Source organism: Falco naumanni, chromosome 13 (genome assembly GCF_017639655.2).
Source record: "Falco naumanni isolate bFalNau1 chromosome 13, bFalNau1.pat, whole genome shotgun sequence".
NCBI classification, from domain to species: Eukaryota; Metazoa; Chordata; class Aves; order Falconiformes; family Falconidae; genus Falco; species Falco naumanni.
In genome coordinates, this window is record NC_054066.1 from 11,813,884 (window position 1) to 11,829,211 (window position 15,328).

Sequence of the window (15,328 nt, forward strand, 5' to 3'; positions counted from 1 at the left end):
GTTTGTTTGTTTTAAAATAAAGTGGTGCTGATGGGGAAGATAGAGAATTCTTATGGCCAGTCTGATGCTTCTTGATACCTGCCAATCTAGAAGTAGTTATACGTGATTCAGGTTTAACTATTATCTTTATGGAAAGGAAAAAGCTATCAAGCCAAACCAGTCATTTCAGGTGTTACCTTTCTAGTTAGCTATTTTGTATCATTGCTGTCCTGGTTCAGCTGGGGTGGACTTAATTATCTTCTTAGGAGCTAGGGTGGGGCTGTGTTTTGGCTTTGATGTGAGACTTTTCAGTTCCTCAGGCCTTGCTAAAATAAAAAAAGCTGGAGGGGCACAAGGAATTGGGAGGGCACACCACCAGGTCAGCTGTCCTGAACTATCCAAAGAGGTATTCCATAGCATGGGACATCACGCCTGTATATATACCTGGGGGCTTGGCTGGGAGGGGCAGGTCATTGCTCGAGGACTGGCTGGGTATCGGTGGGCAGGTGGTGAGCTGTTGCATTGTACACCATGTGTTCCTTTCTCCCTTTCCCTCTGGATGTTATTCTTTCCCTTCCCCTTTTCATTATAACTGTTATTGTCATCATTGTTATCATTGTTCTTTCATTTCTATTCTATTTTGACTATTAAATTGTTCTTCTTTCTACCCTCAAATTTTACATTCCCTTCCAATTTTCCTCCCCATCCCTCTGTGTGAGGTGGGAGTGAGTGAGCGAGCGGCTGTGTGGTGCTCGATTACCAGCTGGGATTAAACCACAACAATTGCCTAATGCTGACAGACAGTCTTAAAACAGTTCAGAAATGGCTGCATTCTGAGAGCATTGATCTTTATATATTTTTGTGGTGTTTCAATATGATCTATAAAGCTGTCATAAAAAGAAGTGTACATCACAGCGTGGGATCTTTACTGCCTCCTCCCCTGTGCCTTGTCTAATGGCAGTGGATTTGAGGAGAAGCACCTCCAACATATGCAATGCCATGTGCGCTGCGAAGCTGCTCATATGTACATTAGCCATACGAGTTTCCCTGAATTCTGATTATTATATAGAGAAATTAATTTCTCTGAATAACAATCTAGAGTTATTTACATTTCTAGGAAGAAATAATAGGAACACACCTTTTGTGAGAGGTACTGGCAGGCTGAAAAACAGAAGGAATGTAATTCTGAACTGGCTATGACCATGTCCCTGAGTGCTACCTTAAAAGCAGCTACTTAAAGCTCGGGTTACTCTATAACCGCCTGGAGCTGGTAGCAGCTTCTGTGTACACCAGCTGACCAGGACTTGGCCTGCAGCCACCACATTCATCACACAGGTCACAATGGCGTTGGAAAGCACCAGCCTTCGGCAGCACCTCAAAGAGTGTACTTGCAGTGATGTCAGAGCCTCTCTCCAGGGTTTTTTCCTGAGCCATGCAAGGCAGCATTAAGATAGTGTGTGATTTAGTGGAATGCTCAGGAGTCACAATATTTGAGTACAGGCTGGCATGGGAAAGTAACAAGATACAGCTGTTGCTTATGAAGCAGTATTAATCCACTCTGGACAGTACAGATTCAGCAGAAAATACAGACCCCATTTCAAGTTGCTTTTAAGCTAACTCTGTTTAATTTATTTTTAACTTATGTAATTTATTTTAACTTACCTAATTTAAGATTAAATAGTTCAGATGTGTAACAAACTGGCAGAAGGTGATGGCAATGAATATATGGTAAAAGAAACTCTAAAGAAACCCATTTCCATGTATACTCAATGATGTTGCTCACACGTCCCCACCAATACTACAGTCTAGATCTCACAAAGCAGTAATCCGGAAAGCCTGATATTACTGTGTTAGCCAACCAGTAAATATTAATATAGTGTTCTGGTATCATTGCAGGTAGTTACTGAGCTCCTGTGAACATGCCACACTGAAATGAATCTGGCTGGGTTAGGCCCACGTCCCTCTGCCCCCAAGTTTGGCTTATTAAAGTAGAGCACAGCAAATATGCAGTTTCTGTAGGTAACATCAAGAGTTACCTACATTTGACTTTCCTCATTTCACAACCCACACTCCTACCCCTAAAAATACACATACTTCACCCACAGAACCACTACCTCACGGCCTTTTATTTCCTTTTCTTTTGGGCTGAATCTTCTAACCTACTTAAAAAAAAAAAAAATATTCCCCAGCACGCTGTTATCTCTCATTATAGCACCAGGAAGGTGTGCTGGGGCCGAATTGGGCACAATGGAATTTGCCATGGGGAAACCCGCTGATGACAGCGGAACCCGCCCGCGTGTGAATTCCCGCGGCTCCTGCAACCCCTTTATAAGCAGGTGGAGGTGCGGTACGGCTGGCAGGACAAGCAGGCAGCAGCTGAGGACTCACCAGAGCACAGCTACAGTGTGGAGGAGAAATGGTTGGCTTTAGCAGCAAGTGCTTGGTCCTGGTTTCCCTGCTGGGGTTCCTGGCACTGCTCCTGTGTGGCACCTCTGAAGGTGAGTGAACTTACGCGTTCCGCCCCAGGGAGTGGTTCTCGGTGCCACTCTGCAGCGTGCCAGCCACGCTGGGGTGTGTGGCAGGACAAGGGTGAGGTGGAAGGGAATTGTTTCAGTGAAGTATGCTGCCTTGTGCTCCTCTTCTGTTGCCAGGGAGCTGGGATAGTCAGGTGGCTGGGCAGTGAGTACCCTAGGCAGCATGGCACCGTGGTCCAGATGGGGTTTATTTACTTTGTTGTTTTCCTTCCTTCCAGCACACAGCAACCAGGATTGCTGTCTCTCTTACACCAAAGTGCGTCTGCCTCGGTGGGCCCTAAAGGGCTATACCGAACAGCTCTCCAGTGAAGTCTGTGACATCCATGCAATCATGTAAGTTGCTTTTCAGAAGATCCTCTTGTTTTTTCTGACATGCGTTAACCTTAGGATGTCTGGGCAGAAACAATGATTTGAACATTGTAAGCATCATTTTTCTTGCCTTTTCAAAACGTTAAATTTAATCAATAATTTGTATATCATATCTGTAAACAAAAGATAAAACTTCTTGCTGATAAAGGACTACTAACTGATAGGACAGGCATACAATGTAAATAATAAATCTGACTGTTTAGGAATCAGCTCTGCAAAGACATGCTCTGTCTCCAGCTAAGGACCACTCTAGCCAACACACGGTGCTCCCTTGCCAAAACCTGTTAACAGACACATAAGTGACAAGAGTTTGCTTAATTCAGAGATCGAAATTGTTTTTTCCATAAGATTTTAGCTCTCGTAAATGTTGATCTGTCACCATAGTTTGACAGCAACTGGTCTCCTTAGCCTCACAAATTATTTCTGGCATCCAACAAAGTTCTTTGTCTCACTAGTTCCAATAAATTGAACACAACTGTATGGTGCAAAATATGATCTGTGAGACTGACACAGCGATAACATTTAAATTTCATTAGCTGTTTCTTTTCTGTTCATATAGCATTGGAGAGGTTGTGGAGCATCCCATATCTAACCGGCATTTACAAAAGCAGTTGCTGTTGTTTATTATATAGATTAACTGCAACACATGTTTTTGACCAAAGATATCTTCACAGTATTTACTAGCAGAGATTTCTAATTATTTACTGATCTCTATTTTTTTTTTTTTCCTCCCCAGTTTCCACACCTACAGCGGGCTGAATGCCTGTGTAAATCCTAAGGAGGGCTGGGTGAAGAAGCATCTTCTGTTCCTGAGGTAGGAATCTAAAAATCTGAATACTATGCTGATGAAAACAGAGCATGTATGAAAGCCTGTTTCTTACATCTGCTGAATGCCCCTTCTCACGGCAATAATAAACATTTGTCTTTCCATCTCCTGTGAGACGTGACTACTCCTTTTTAGAATCTTCTCAGGGACAACCACATCATATTTCCCTTTTTCTACCTGAGCTATTCTCTCAGGAAGTACTATATCTTGGAGAGAAACCTGTAATTGACCTGTGGCTGAGCTCATTATCTGTATGTTCTTTCATTCTTTTAACAGCCATAAGCTCAAGAAGATGTCAATGTGATATGGTTTCCAGCAGGGAACTAAACACAGATGTGGCTGAAGCACCACTAGGCTCAATCTCCTGGTTGGGATCATCATCTTGTACGTTGATGTGTGCTTCCTCACCACTATCTCTGGCTTTTTCGGAACGGTTGAACTTCTAGGGTTGATTCATATTGCATCACTCTTTTGCTTGAATTAAGCATTTCGTTAAAGCTTCTATTTTTACTAATACATCTATGTTACTAATGTGACATAACAGTTCTGTTTAGTAAGGACTACTACCGTAAGCTGTTGTACAGAGTATGAAATTTGTTCAAGTTTATTGCATGTTATTTTTGTTATTTTCAGCATGTGTAAAGTGGGTTATTTATTCTGTTTATTTTGTTACTTCTTTGGCACTGTTTTGTGCCAAAATGTTTCATTTTAGCTGTAGTCAGCATTAGAACACTTCTTGAACTATTGTTAAATAAAGCCTGCTTGTGGAAAAAATGGAAATTGGAGTTTAAAAAAAATGTTAAAATGTGAACTCTGTGTGATATGTTTATTTTTAAAATTAAAAAAGGTAACTTCCCCTTGAAATTAATTCCTTTCACAGATTCACACAATGGTCAGGGTTGGAAGGGACCTCTGGAGGTCATCTAGTCCAACCCCCTGCTAAAGCAGCTTCACCTACAGCAGGTTGCACAGAATCGAGTCAAGGTGGGTTTATAATTACTCTAGACAAGGAGACCCCACAGCCTCCTTTGAATTGGGCAGCCCATCCCAGTGCTCTGTCACCCTCAAGGTAGAGGTTTTTCTTCATTCAGATGGAACTTCTTGTGTGGCAGTTTGTGCCTGTTGCCCCTTGTCCTGTTGCTGGGCACCACTGAAAAGAGCCTGGCCCCAGCCTCTTGACACTCATCCTTAGACATTTGTAGTCATTGACTAAGATGTATCTCAATCTTCTTCAGGCCAAATGTTCCCAGCTCTCTCAGCCTCTCCTCATATGGCTCCAGTCCCCTCATCTCCATAGCCCTTCGCCAGACCCTCTCCAGTAGCTCCCTGTCTCCCCTGACCTGGGCAGCTCAGCACTGGACACAGCACTCCAGATGTGCCTCACCAGGGCAGAGCAGAGGGGGGATCACCTCCCTCCACCTGCTGGCCATGGCCCTCCCAGTGCACCCCAGGGTCCCACTGGCCACCTTGGCCACACGGGCACGCTGCTGGCCCATGGGCACCTTGCTGCCCACCAGCACTCCCAGGTCCTTCCCCGCAGAGCTGCCCCCCAGCAGGTCAGCCCCAGCCCGTGCTGGTGCGTGGGGCTGCTCCTCCCCAGGGGCAGGACCCTGCACTTGCCTTTGCTGAACTTCACCAGGTTCCCTCTGGCCTGCCCAGGTCTGGCTGAATGGCAGCGCAGCCTCCTGGTGCACCAGTCGCTCCTCCCAGTTCCGCACCACCCCCAGACTGGCTGAGGGTGCCCCTGCCCCTCCACCCAGGCCGCTGATGGATGAGCTGCACAGGGCTGGACCCAGCGCTGACCCTGGGGAACACCGTGAGCTACAGGCCTCCAGCTGGCCCCTGCGCCGCTGGTCACAGCCCTCTGAGCTCCGCCATCCCGCCCGTTCTCAGCCCACCTCGCTGCCCGCTCGCCTGACCCACACCGCCTGCGCTCACCTGGGAGGGTGTTACGGGAGACAGCGGCAAAAGCCTGGCTGAGAGGTCAGGGTAGGCACCATCCACTGCCCTCCCCTCATCTGCCCAGCCAGCCATTCCATCCTAGAAGGCTACTGGACTGGGCAGGCGTGGTTTCCCCTTGGTGATTCCATGTTGACTACTCCTGATAACCTTTTCCTCCACATGCTTTGCATATAAGCCTCCAGCTGTAACAATTACGCAAATGTAGTCACATCCATTAAAGTCACTTTCCACCCTGCTCACTTTGTTTGCCCTATGGGTACTATGACATCTGTAGGATATAATCCCTTCCTTTCCCCAGAGAGCTGCTATATATGAAGCTTTTGCTTAACATGGAGACCTGTTCTCAGCTCAATTTCATCTTATTCAGACTTGAGAGAATTTCTCTTACCAGTTTACGTATTTATTCGGGAGAAACCTTACACATATTGTTATAGGGTTTGTTCCTGAGAAGGCTTATGATTTTGATAACAGTCTGCTCTTGACTTAAAGGGCTTGTCCACTAAGAATGATTATGGTTTTAATAACACAGTCTGCTCTTGACTTAAGGGACTATCTCTAAAGGAGAAATCTGCAGTGTTTTCCTCCCCTTTATGTGTTTTCTATAGTATCCTACGACTTCTGGCATACTGAAGTTTTCGTGATGCAGGATCTCTTGATGGAGGTCTGTAGACATTACTGCAGTACAAATGATGCCTGATAAAAGTAATGGGACTAGTAGGTAGGTGGGACGTGGATGCAGGTTGAATGGGGAAGGCTGCTCAGCTTTTTAAGTACTATTACATGGCCCACGAAGGCTTCAGGGATGTGACCAAGTAGGTCGTGTAGGTGTAGTCCTCTCATTGTCAGCACCAGAGTCTTTGAGATAAATCTATGCCTTGGCTTTTAGTACCTCTTAGTCACAGAGAAAGAAGCATTAGTTTTAATTTAATTTAAACTTAAATGTACAGTATTTTTGGTGTCCTTGAGAGAGGAACTGGTAGGTGTTGGATTTTCATAATGGTGTTCATGAGTGTAAGGCTGTTACTTTTCGATTTCAAAACTTGCTAGAACTTAAGCAATCTGCTTGTGACTACAAATCTGGGAATTGGCAGGTCTCTGTGGGTGAAGCTCTGAAGGAGCAAGATTAATTGGCTTAAATTTCCAGCAGGTGGATTCCATGTCCTTGATACTAAGGATACCATGTGAGAAGCTAACAGCCTCCCAGGGAGGAGTATTTACCTATTGTGTTCCACTGGGTAATCTCCTAATTTCTGAGCAAACCTGCAGGGCTTGCTCTAGCTCTAGTGCTAGTGTGGACTCCTGCTTGGGCTCAAAGAGCTCACAGGCTAAATCAGGCACCAACAAAATGGTATAGACACAATGGCTGGATTCATGTTAAAAGCATCAGAAGGTGAGGTTCCCTAAGCTTACCTTGGGAACAGGCAGGCATTGGTTGAGAAGTTAGGAACCAGAGCTGTATATAAGCTTGGTATAGAAAAGCCCGGAGTTCAAGCTAGTGAATTCAAAGGAAGGAAGCAAAATAAGAAAGTGAAGACCAACGTGTGAAATTCTGTGTGTAGCTCTTTGTACTCCCAGGCTGGGTCTGTTAAAAATTTTTTATTGCCTCCATAACTCATCCTTCCTCATCAGCCATGGCTCCATTGCTACAAAACTCCAGATGTTTCATCCTCAGAGCTATGATTTGTGGAGGTTTTTTTTTAGTGCCTCTTATTCTGGTTAATTTTTTTTTTTTTAAACCAACCTCACTGGAGGAAAAAAAAAAATTGAAGGCGCATTTTTGTAAGTAACCTTATGTGGCCAATTAAGAGTTCTGATGGCTCTGAAAATCATGACAATTTCTAGGAAAGCCTGAATCTTGATTACTTTGGTGTGGCTCTTCTGCATTCTGTAGGCAAGTTTCTTCTTCCTTTACATCTTTGGCCTCATCTCCTAATTCAGCATGTGCAATTTAGTTGAATAATGTGAGATGCAATATTACATGATCATCTGGGGACTTTTTCTATTCCATTTTTTTTTTTTTTTTAAATTTTTCTTGCAAAGTGCCAATGAGGCTTTTCATTATGGCTTGGGTATCATTCAGGTAATGGGTGTGAGAGCTTTCCCTTCAAAGTCTTAGCACAACTTTATACTTCAGTTCCAAAGCCTCCTGCTCTCACTGTATTGAGACTAGTCCTCAGTGATTCCTGTGCCTGCTGGAATATTGTTAATGAATCCTATTTGTACATACTCTTTTATTTTTGAATTCTGCATTTGTTCCTTCTGTGTTATCAAGTGCAGGTAGCTTTCAGTCAATGCTCATCAAGAGCTGCTGACATTAGAATTTTTAAATATGATATACAATAGATAGGGTGCTGTGGCTGCTATTATATATTAAGCATAGTGTATTGCTCATGTAGCTGCTACTGTAAATAAAACCAGGCACTTGTTTAATAAGTCTTTCCACTTCCTTGAAATTATAGCATTATTCAAAAATTACACAATCCAAAATACATACTTAAGGTAAAAGCATCAGATAAAATTTAGAATACTGTATGCTTACAAAGCAAATCTGTCACAGGAAAAGTAGAGATTAAGATGCTATTGTTAAATGTTGTTACTAAATTTACAAGAGCATTTCTACAGTTTTGCTTATATGATTTCAGTTATACCCCCAAAATAAAGTAACAATTTCATTTGTAAGCATCTGCATCCACATTTCTGTGTTCCTGAAATTTTGCTACTTCCTAATTTCAAATTGAAAACACAATTCATTTTTTTTTTTTTTTTACACTATCTTTGTATCAAGGAGACGAGACAGCCTGGGTTGAGATTCCCTGAAAAAACAGGTATGGTCTATATGGTGTCTATATACAGAATTGTGCTGGATACACTTACAACGTACACCCTATACTACAGGGGTTTTATCTACAATCACAGCCATGCAGCTGGACATACAAAAGAGTAAAAGAGGGATTGTACATGGCAGATTTTCCTAGACTAACAGTGCCAGCAAAGGGACATGAAAATCCAAGGAGAAGGAGTTACCCGACTCTCAGAAGAGGTGACTGATACAAGTGGGAACTGATTTTTTATGGGTTTCTATTCTGTGGATCAGTCTGTATCTCAGGTTCTGTTAAATCTGGTTCTTCCCAATTGTTAATATTCTTATTATTGGAAAGGTTTCCAAGGAACATGTCAGATGCAGTCACTAAAGTTCATTAAATATATAATTAATTCCTACATGTATTAGTTTACAAACTTAACCTCTTGGTTAAATCTGTTTGCATGACCTTTGGGTCCAAAGCATTCCAGTGTATCAGGGTTTCACAATACTCTGTCTCCTGGAGTATCTTGATTTACCTAAAAATCTAAGCTTCACAATGCTTTTTTCTAGCCCTCACAATTACAGAGAAAGCCTTGGAAAACAAAACATACAGGACATCTCAACAGCTTTTAACATCTAAGCTAGTTGTATGACGTTTTGATATCTGACTCCTGTTTTTGAATGGCAGCTGTAGTAGTGAAATTTAAAGTGAGGGTTATTGGCATGTTTCTTGCAGTGAACGCTGCTTTCAGTTATCAGAAATTATGATCTCGAGCCACTTTTTCAGTGGAAAAAAATTGTTCTAGCTGAGGTTGAAGATGTGTACGCGCTCTCTATCTGGTTTATAGTTTTTTTCTTCACTTCTTTACTGCTGGAGATGGGTGTAATGGCCCACAGGCTTCAGAGCATACTTAGCTTGCTCAAGAGCTAACATTAACTGTTTCCTGTGCTATGGTGAATGAGAAGACACGGGTAGATAGTTATAGTAAGATACCAGATAAGCTTTTCTGTTAGTTGGGGGTTTCTCAGCCTGTGAAGAATACCTCACTTGGTAAGACATGCTTATGGCAAGAATGCAGAAAGAGAGACAAACCAGTTTCTGGAAATGGGAACAGTGTGGCCCAGCACTTGGGCTCCCTGGTGAGAAGGCCTAAATGTTACGATCCATTTAACATCCATTTAATATGTAGCTACAGTATAAGGCAAGCTAGGAAGCAAGAAACATTGCGACTGCACTTGGGGTACCATGATTAGTGAAGACATGCACCAAAGTGTACAAAAGACAGGACAAAGTATTTCGCATTTCTGAGTCAAGTACATTTGTGATGCAAATTATGATTGTTTCTGGCCATGTGCCCATAAGTCAAGGCAATACATTTATGTGTAGGCAAAAATTTTATGTATAGGACGGTCTGTTACGACAAAATTGCACTAGACTCTGCCTCTATCTTCTGGATGATAAAATTTAATCAAAACATAGATTGTTCTAGAAGGAACATGAGTTGCAATGGGATACACTCTGTACCAAAAATTCATATAACAAATACGGAAGTGACAGTAGATAGCATCATTAGGTACCAAAGGCAGAGACATTACAAATCTGTAAGAAGCTACAGACTCAAACCTGGGGGGAGAGGATAGCAAGGTGCTATGCACTGGCCAGTCAAGCTACCCGAGTTGTGTCAGTGGAGATGGGTTCAAGTAAGTGGTCCATTTTGCAGTGAAATTTTCATTTACAATGTCAAGATTAAAGCAATAGTTTAATATCCTTGCAGCATCGTTGGTCAGGCACAAAGCTAGCGAGAACACTACAAACTTACAAAGTAGGCAAATGGGAATTTGGGAACGACAGATAAATCAGAGCTGTGGAGTGGTCAGTGTAGTGATTTCAACTGTTCACTCAACGTGGCAGTATCTCACGTATGAATAAGCTTTGTTATATAGCTGTACTTAATACAAATCAAAATGTTCATGTAAAAGTTTGTCGTGCATATCTGAAAAATAATAGTACTTTAGCTATACACCTTCCTACAGTGATTCCTCTTTTCAAATGTACAGTTTGAGCTGGTTGAAAAATATATGTTCCAGGGGGCATCTGAATGTTTCATGTTGTTACAACTAGGAATAAATGGTCAAAATGTCTTTCAGAGACAATGCAAATCTGAGATACAACTGAGATAATGCAAATCTCAAAGATCTGCTCGCTATATAGCATCCTCCAAACTGGTGTGAGAGTGGTTAGTGCTGTATTAATGCTAATTACAATGAATGGATGATACACATAAGTATTGTTTTGCACATCCATATGAAGTACATCAAAATGATGGTAAAGAAACTTAGAAAACAAGAAACAGATAATGCAATGGGGCTACCACATTGAGTGAAGTCATATAGATATGTAGAAAACAAGATGGTTTATGTGAAATGCTTAATGAATTTTGGCATTAGAAAAATGAAACTTAAAAGCCCAAATGAGTTATCTTGACATTTTTGTTATAAACAATGGTGAGATGAATACAGTTTCACTTCAATGTAGCTATGTTTTCTAAAACAAAAAGGCTTTCACTACTTATATTTTTCAATTCTATTTTAGACTTACTAGAAATCCTGTTATTCGTCAGGAGCTTTTTGCTTCTTCCTGACTCAAAGTGGTTTGACCCAATTGTGTGTTAGGTATATGTGGGAGAAGTGCTCTTCTATTTTCCTCACTAGGTGCATCTGGATAACTCACTGCCTTTCATCTTGCAGCTCAGACAACCTGACCGCAGAATACTTGTGTAATTACCTGATAGCGTCAGCTTTGCCATCTTGACTAGATGATACAGAGCTCTCCTTAACCAAAAAGTCTTCAGTCCCCTACGCTCTGGGCCATGGAAAGAAAAATTAAAGGTGTTTCTGAGTTCTCAGAGAGAGTAAGATGAATATATTATATTCAGTTTTTTTGCATTGAGTTTTTTTTGTTGTCAGGTCTACCCATCAGCTTAGCAAGGTTAAGAGGAAAGGCTCTCCCTTAAAAACTGGACAGCAAGGAAAAACTTTCTTCAGCTAAGTGAAAATTTGCCTGAAACAAGTAAGTATGAAATTTGCCTGACTGCATGGGATATGTAAGCAGTTTGTCAGAAATGGGAGATGGAAGAGCAAAGAAAAGAATTACTGTTCCTTTCTGGTACTTTGTTACTTTCTCACTGTAGGTAAACACCACATGCATCTATTCATGTGAACAGAAACTTGTAGATGACATACTTTCTAGTCAAATAGCAACCAGTAATTTATTTTTTTATTATTATTTGAGGTAACTTTAAATTGATGACGACAGCTGCACAAAGACGAAAAAAACGTCTTTGGTAAAGAGAACACTTCGTCCGTTCTACAACACACTGTCAGTTCTTTTTCCCAGCATAGCTCTTACTTAGCAAACAGCAGACTCCCAGAATGTCGTGTTCCTTATACAAGTAATGTAGTTTTAACATTTTTCATGGCTGTAGTGTCATGGTTAGCATTGGGAATAACAGAGCAGAAGTGAGAAGAAGCACTAACAATGCATAGAGAAGTGTACATGTATAGCGGTGTCTGTTCGGGCAAGAGGAAGCAGGTTATCTATGCCAGGATAAAACAACCTTGAAAAAAAAATTACATAAACCCATTTAATTCATGAAGCAGAAACAAGGAAATACCTGAGCACAGACCTTCTGCATCTGACAGACCTGACAATTATGAGAAAGGACAGCATGCAAAAACGTCCTTTAGTAAAAGTTCACTGCACCCGTTACTAACATAACAGAAATAGGAAGTGGCTTTCTACATCTTTCCCTTAACTCAGACTACTCTTGGGCTGGCCTTTCTGATTTAGTTCATCATACCACAGACTGACCTACTTCAGAACAAGTGGGTCATGATAGAACTTTAAATCAGGAAGCCTAAACCCCACTCTTCTCTGCAAGCGAGAGTGTGTTTGAGTCAGAAACATTTGCTTCTTGTTATCCTTCTTAGGACGGTACTTTGGCTCAAGAAAAGAGGTTTTCAGAACCTGTGTTGGTAAGAAAAACTCATGGTTCTCAAAAGGAAACTTTTCATTGTAATTGTATTAATTTTGCTTCATACTGCCCAACTTAAGTGTCTCCAGCACTCTAGGTAAGTGTGTATTGCAGCCTTTCAAAGGATTTTGAATATTGACTGGTAGTGAGGTTTATAGTATCTTAACTTTCTGCCACTCCTGCAAACTTCTGACATAAGCAAAAACACACAGGGAGCAACTGATGTGTAAGTTATCTTTCCAGGCTGATAACATCAATACTTTTTAATCTCTGTACAAAAAAGCTGATTATCTCACCCTCGATGAATGTCTCAGGATTTGATTTTTTCTTCCAGTGTAGATATTTTTTAACTCTTTATGGTGTGTATGCAGATTCTTTTAAGCTGGCCTTTCATGCCTTAGAGGCTTTGTGCGCTCTGGATGCTAAAAAATTTCAGGACAATTTTGTCCCAGCAGTCTAAAATGTTTCCTTCTAAAAGCATACAGTAGTTGTCCATTTCCCTGAACATGAAAAGGAGTTGCATTTCTGCTTAACAGTCAAGGTTTAGTGGTGTGTAGTGAGACTTCAGCTCAGTCTGCTGTATCATCAGAGTCCCTGTCTGACTAGGCCTCAAGTAACTGTGTTGAAGTCTTTCTCTTCACTCCCTCACTACAGTTTCTACTGTTGCCTAGGGAATCCTATCTGTGCTACCCTCTATTTTTTTATTTCTTTCCCTTTCATGAGAAAGACATACTATTAGTTACTCCATTTTGCAGACAGGCTTGTCCTGTCTGGCACTCCAGGAAAAACTTCATCTCAGCATAGTGTTAGCTCTTTGATCCCTGCTCAGGAGGTGGTCAACAATTTTTTTTCTAGTTGCTGTATAGGAATAGAGCAAACAAGTCGATTACGGCTGTGCCTCTTTGGGGCAGTCTGGAGAGCAGGCATGGAGCTAAGAAGGACCGACTTCTGCTGTGCCTCCACTACTCCTGTATCTTCTGCTTACAGAACTTGCAAGGAAAGGATGCAAGAGCTGAGGCTTGATTTGACTTATCATCTTCCAGAGTCATTGTTGCCTCTTAACCCCAGGTGATGACAAGCTGTGAGGCATGTATGTTCAGATGGAGATTTACAGCAAGAAAGTGAGGGGAGAATGTGCTGAACCACCGCGTATTGACGTCATGGAGCTTTGCAGCCTTTCCATTTCCCTCTCCCCTGTTCAGGCTTTTTCCCTTTCTGTGTCTCATGAAAACAAAAAAACCCCAACTTGTTGGCGTATGATATGCAGAGTATTGCAACAATTGATTCAATAATGCAAATACAACCCTGAAGTACAGAATTTAAGAGAAACTATGTAAATTACAGTTGAACTGCAGATACTCCTGATTTATGCTGTAGAGAAGGAGCAAGCCTTTAAATTTGACTAAAAAATTTAAATGTAGCACTTCTAGTTGGTGTTAAGTAATAATGAAGGCACCAGAAAGGTTGTGTGAATGTGTGTTTACGAAGATCAAAGGTGGTGTTAACATAGGAAGCAGTGCCCATGCCATGTTCATTGTTCAGGTCCCTTAAGTTAAAAGAACAGAAAAATATTTATATTCTGAAATTATAATCTGGGTGGATACATACCATGCTAAACAAATACAAAAAGCTGTTAAGAAACTGGAGACCACCAAGACTCAGGGTAGTTCAAAAAGTTATTTTTGAAGAGGGTTTGGTCCAAGTAAGTCAATTCAGTTGGAAAGCTGTTTGGATTATTTGTTTTCAATAAAAATGTTTCTTATCTGTCTCAAGACTTTCCACATAAAAGCAAGTCAAAAGATTTAAATAAACAAATAGGGATGAAAACCCCAGAGACCACTTTGTCCCCCAGTCATGTCCCAAAGAAAATCTTGAATTGGCCATTGTATTTTACTTCCTGGTTTTCAAAAACCAAAGGACTATCTTCAAAGTGAAGCTGTGGGGAGCCATATGGGTGTTTTTGGAAAAGTCACATATTGTTAAACACTGAGCAGGAGGACTGTCTTCTGTTTGACCCATTGTCAACAATGTGGGCGATGAGATTTGCTAGATGAAAATGTGTTTGCTGCTTCCCCCTATTGATGCTCTACAGTCATTTCTGCATGAAGCTCGACTCAGATTTTTAGCTCTCTTAATACACAATCTTTCAATGATTCAGTGTTAGTTATCTCTTTTCACATACATGTATTTTTTTCTGTCTTTGATGAAATGGTATTTTCATACACATGTATCTGCCCTGAGTTTACCTTCTAAAAAAAATTAAGCTGATCAGTTTTTTTCATTTTCTTGTTAATCTCTGCCCACTTTCCTGACTAATTGTCTATTTGCTTTTCAAATAGCTTTCATATATTTGCTGTGCCATTACTTGTGGCTCTTTAGCACTCCAAATTTTATCATTTTTTAGTGAAAGCTAGCCTTTGAAGACCTGATGCTTCCTCTACGGCAGGCCAGAGCCCTCGCAGCTCTGTATGGGTTACACAGCGTCAGCAGCTCTGGTGGATGGCATTCAGGGTGGTCAAGACGAGCTGTTTACAAACCTCAGGAAAGCCTTGCAATACCAACTGAAAGGACAATGAAAGGTGGATAGAATTCAGCGAGGATAACTACAAATCTATGCACTTGGGAGAAAGCAAACCTACGCTTGTATAAATAGCGATGGGGTTCCTGCTGGCTATGCCTACCCTGCTAGCATCTTGCAGTTAAAACGGATAGTTCTGCTGAAATAAAATCGCAGTAAAAAGCCCCGGACGTTATGAATTCACAAGAAAGAACTGGGAGTAGGGAAGAAAATGGCGCTCTGCTACCGCCGGCGGCGGCCCGC

General features: G+C 41.5%; 1 protein-coding gene across 1 annotated transcript; it reads left to right on the forward strand.

Annotated features, from left to right (window-relative positions):
• Positions 1-2,056: 2,056 nt before the first annotated feature.
• On the forward strand, positions 2,057-4,432 carry CCL20 (C-C motif chemokine ligand 20). Its single transcript, XM_040613521.1, has 4 exons — positions 2,057-2,477; positions 2,732-2,846; positions 3,619-3,696; positions 3,985-4,432. Exons 1-4 carry the CDS (start codon positions 2,396-2,398, stop codon positions 4,010-4,012), a joined length of 303 nt encoding a protein of 100 aa, XP_040469455.1. The 5' UTR covers positions 2,057-2,395; the 3' UTR covers positions 4,013-4,432.
• The last annotated feature ends 10,896 nt before the right edge of the window (positions 4,433-15,328 follow it).

What these genes read in the sequence shown, in the direction of transcription:
- CCL20 (XM_040613521.1), top strand. Translation starts at nt 2,396, where the DNA reads ATGGTTGGCTTTAGCAGCAAGTGCTTGGTCCTGGTTTCCCTGCTGGGG. An exon ending in CCTGTGTGGCACCTCTGAAG is followed by an intron (nt 2,478 to 2,731) that starts GTGAGTGAACTT and finishes CCTTCCTTCCAG; the next exon opens with CACACAGCAACCAGGATTGC. An exon ending in AAGCATCTTCTGTTCCTGAG is followed by an intron (nt 3,697 to 3,984) that starts GTAGGAATCTAA and finishes TTCTTTTAACAG; the next exon opens with CCATAAGCTCAAGAAGATGT.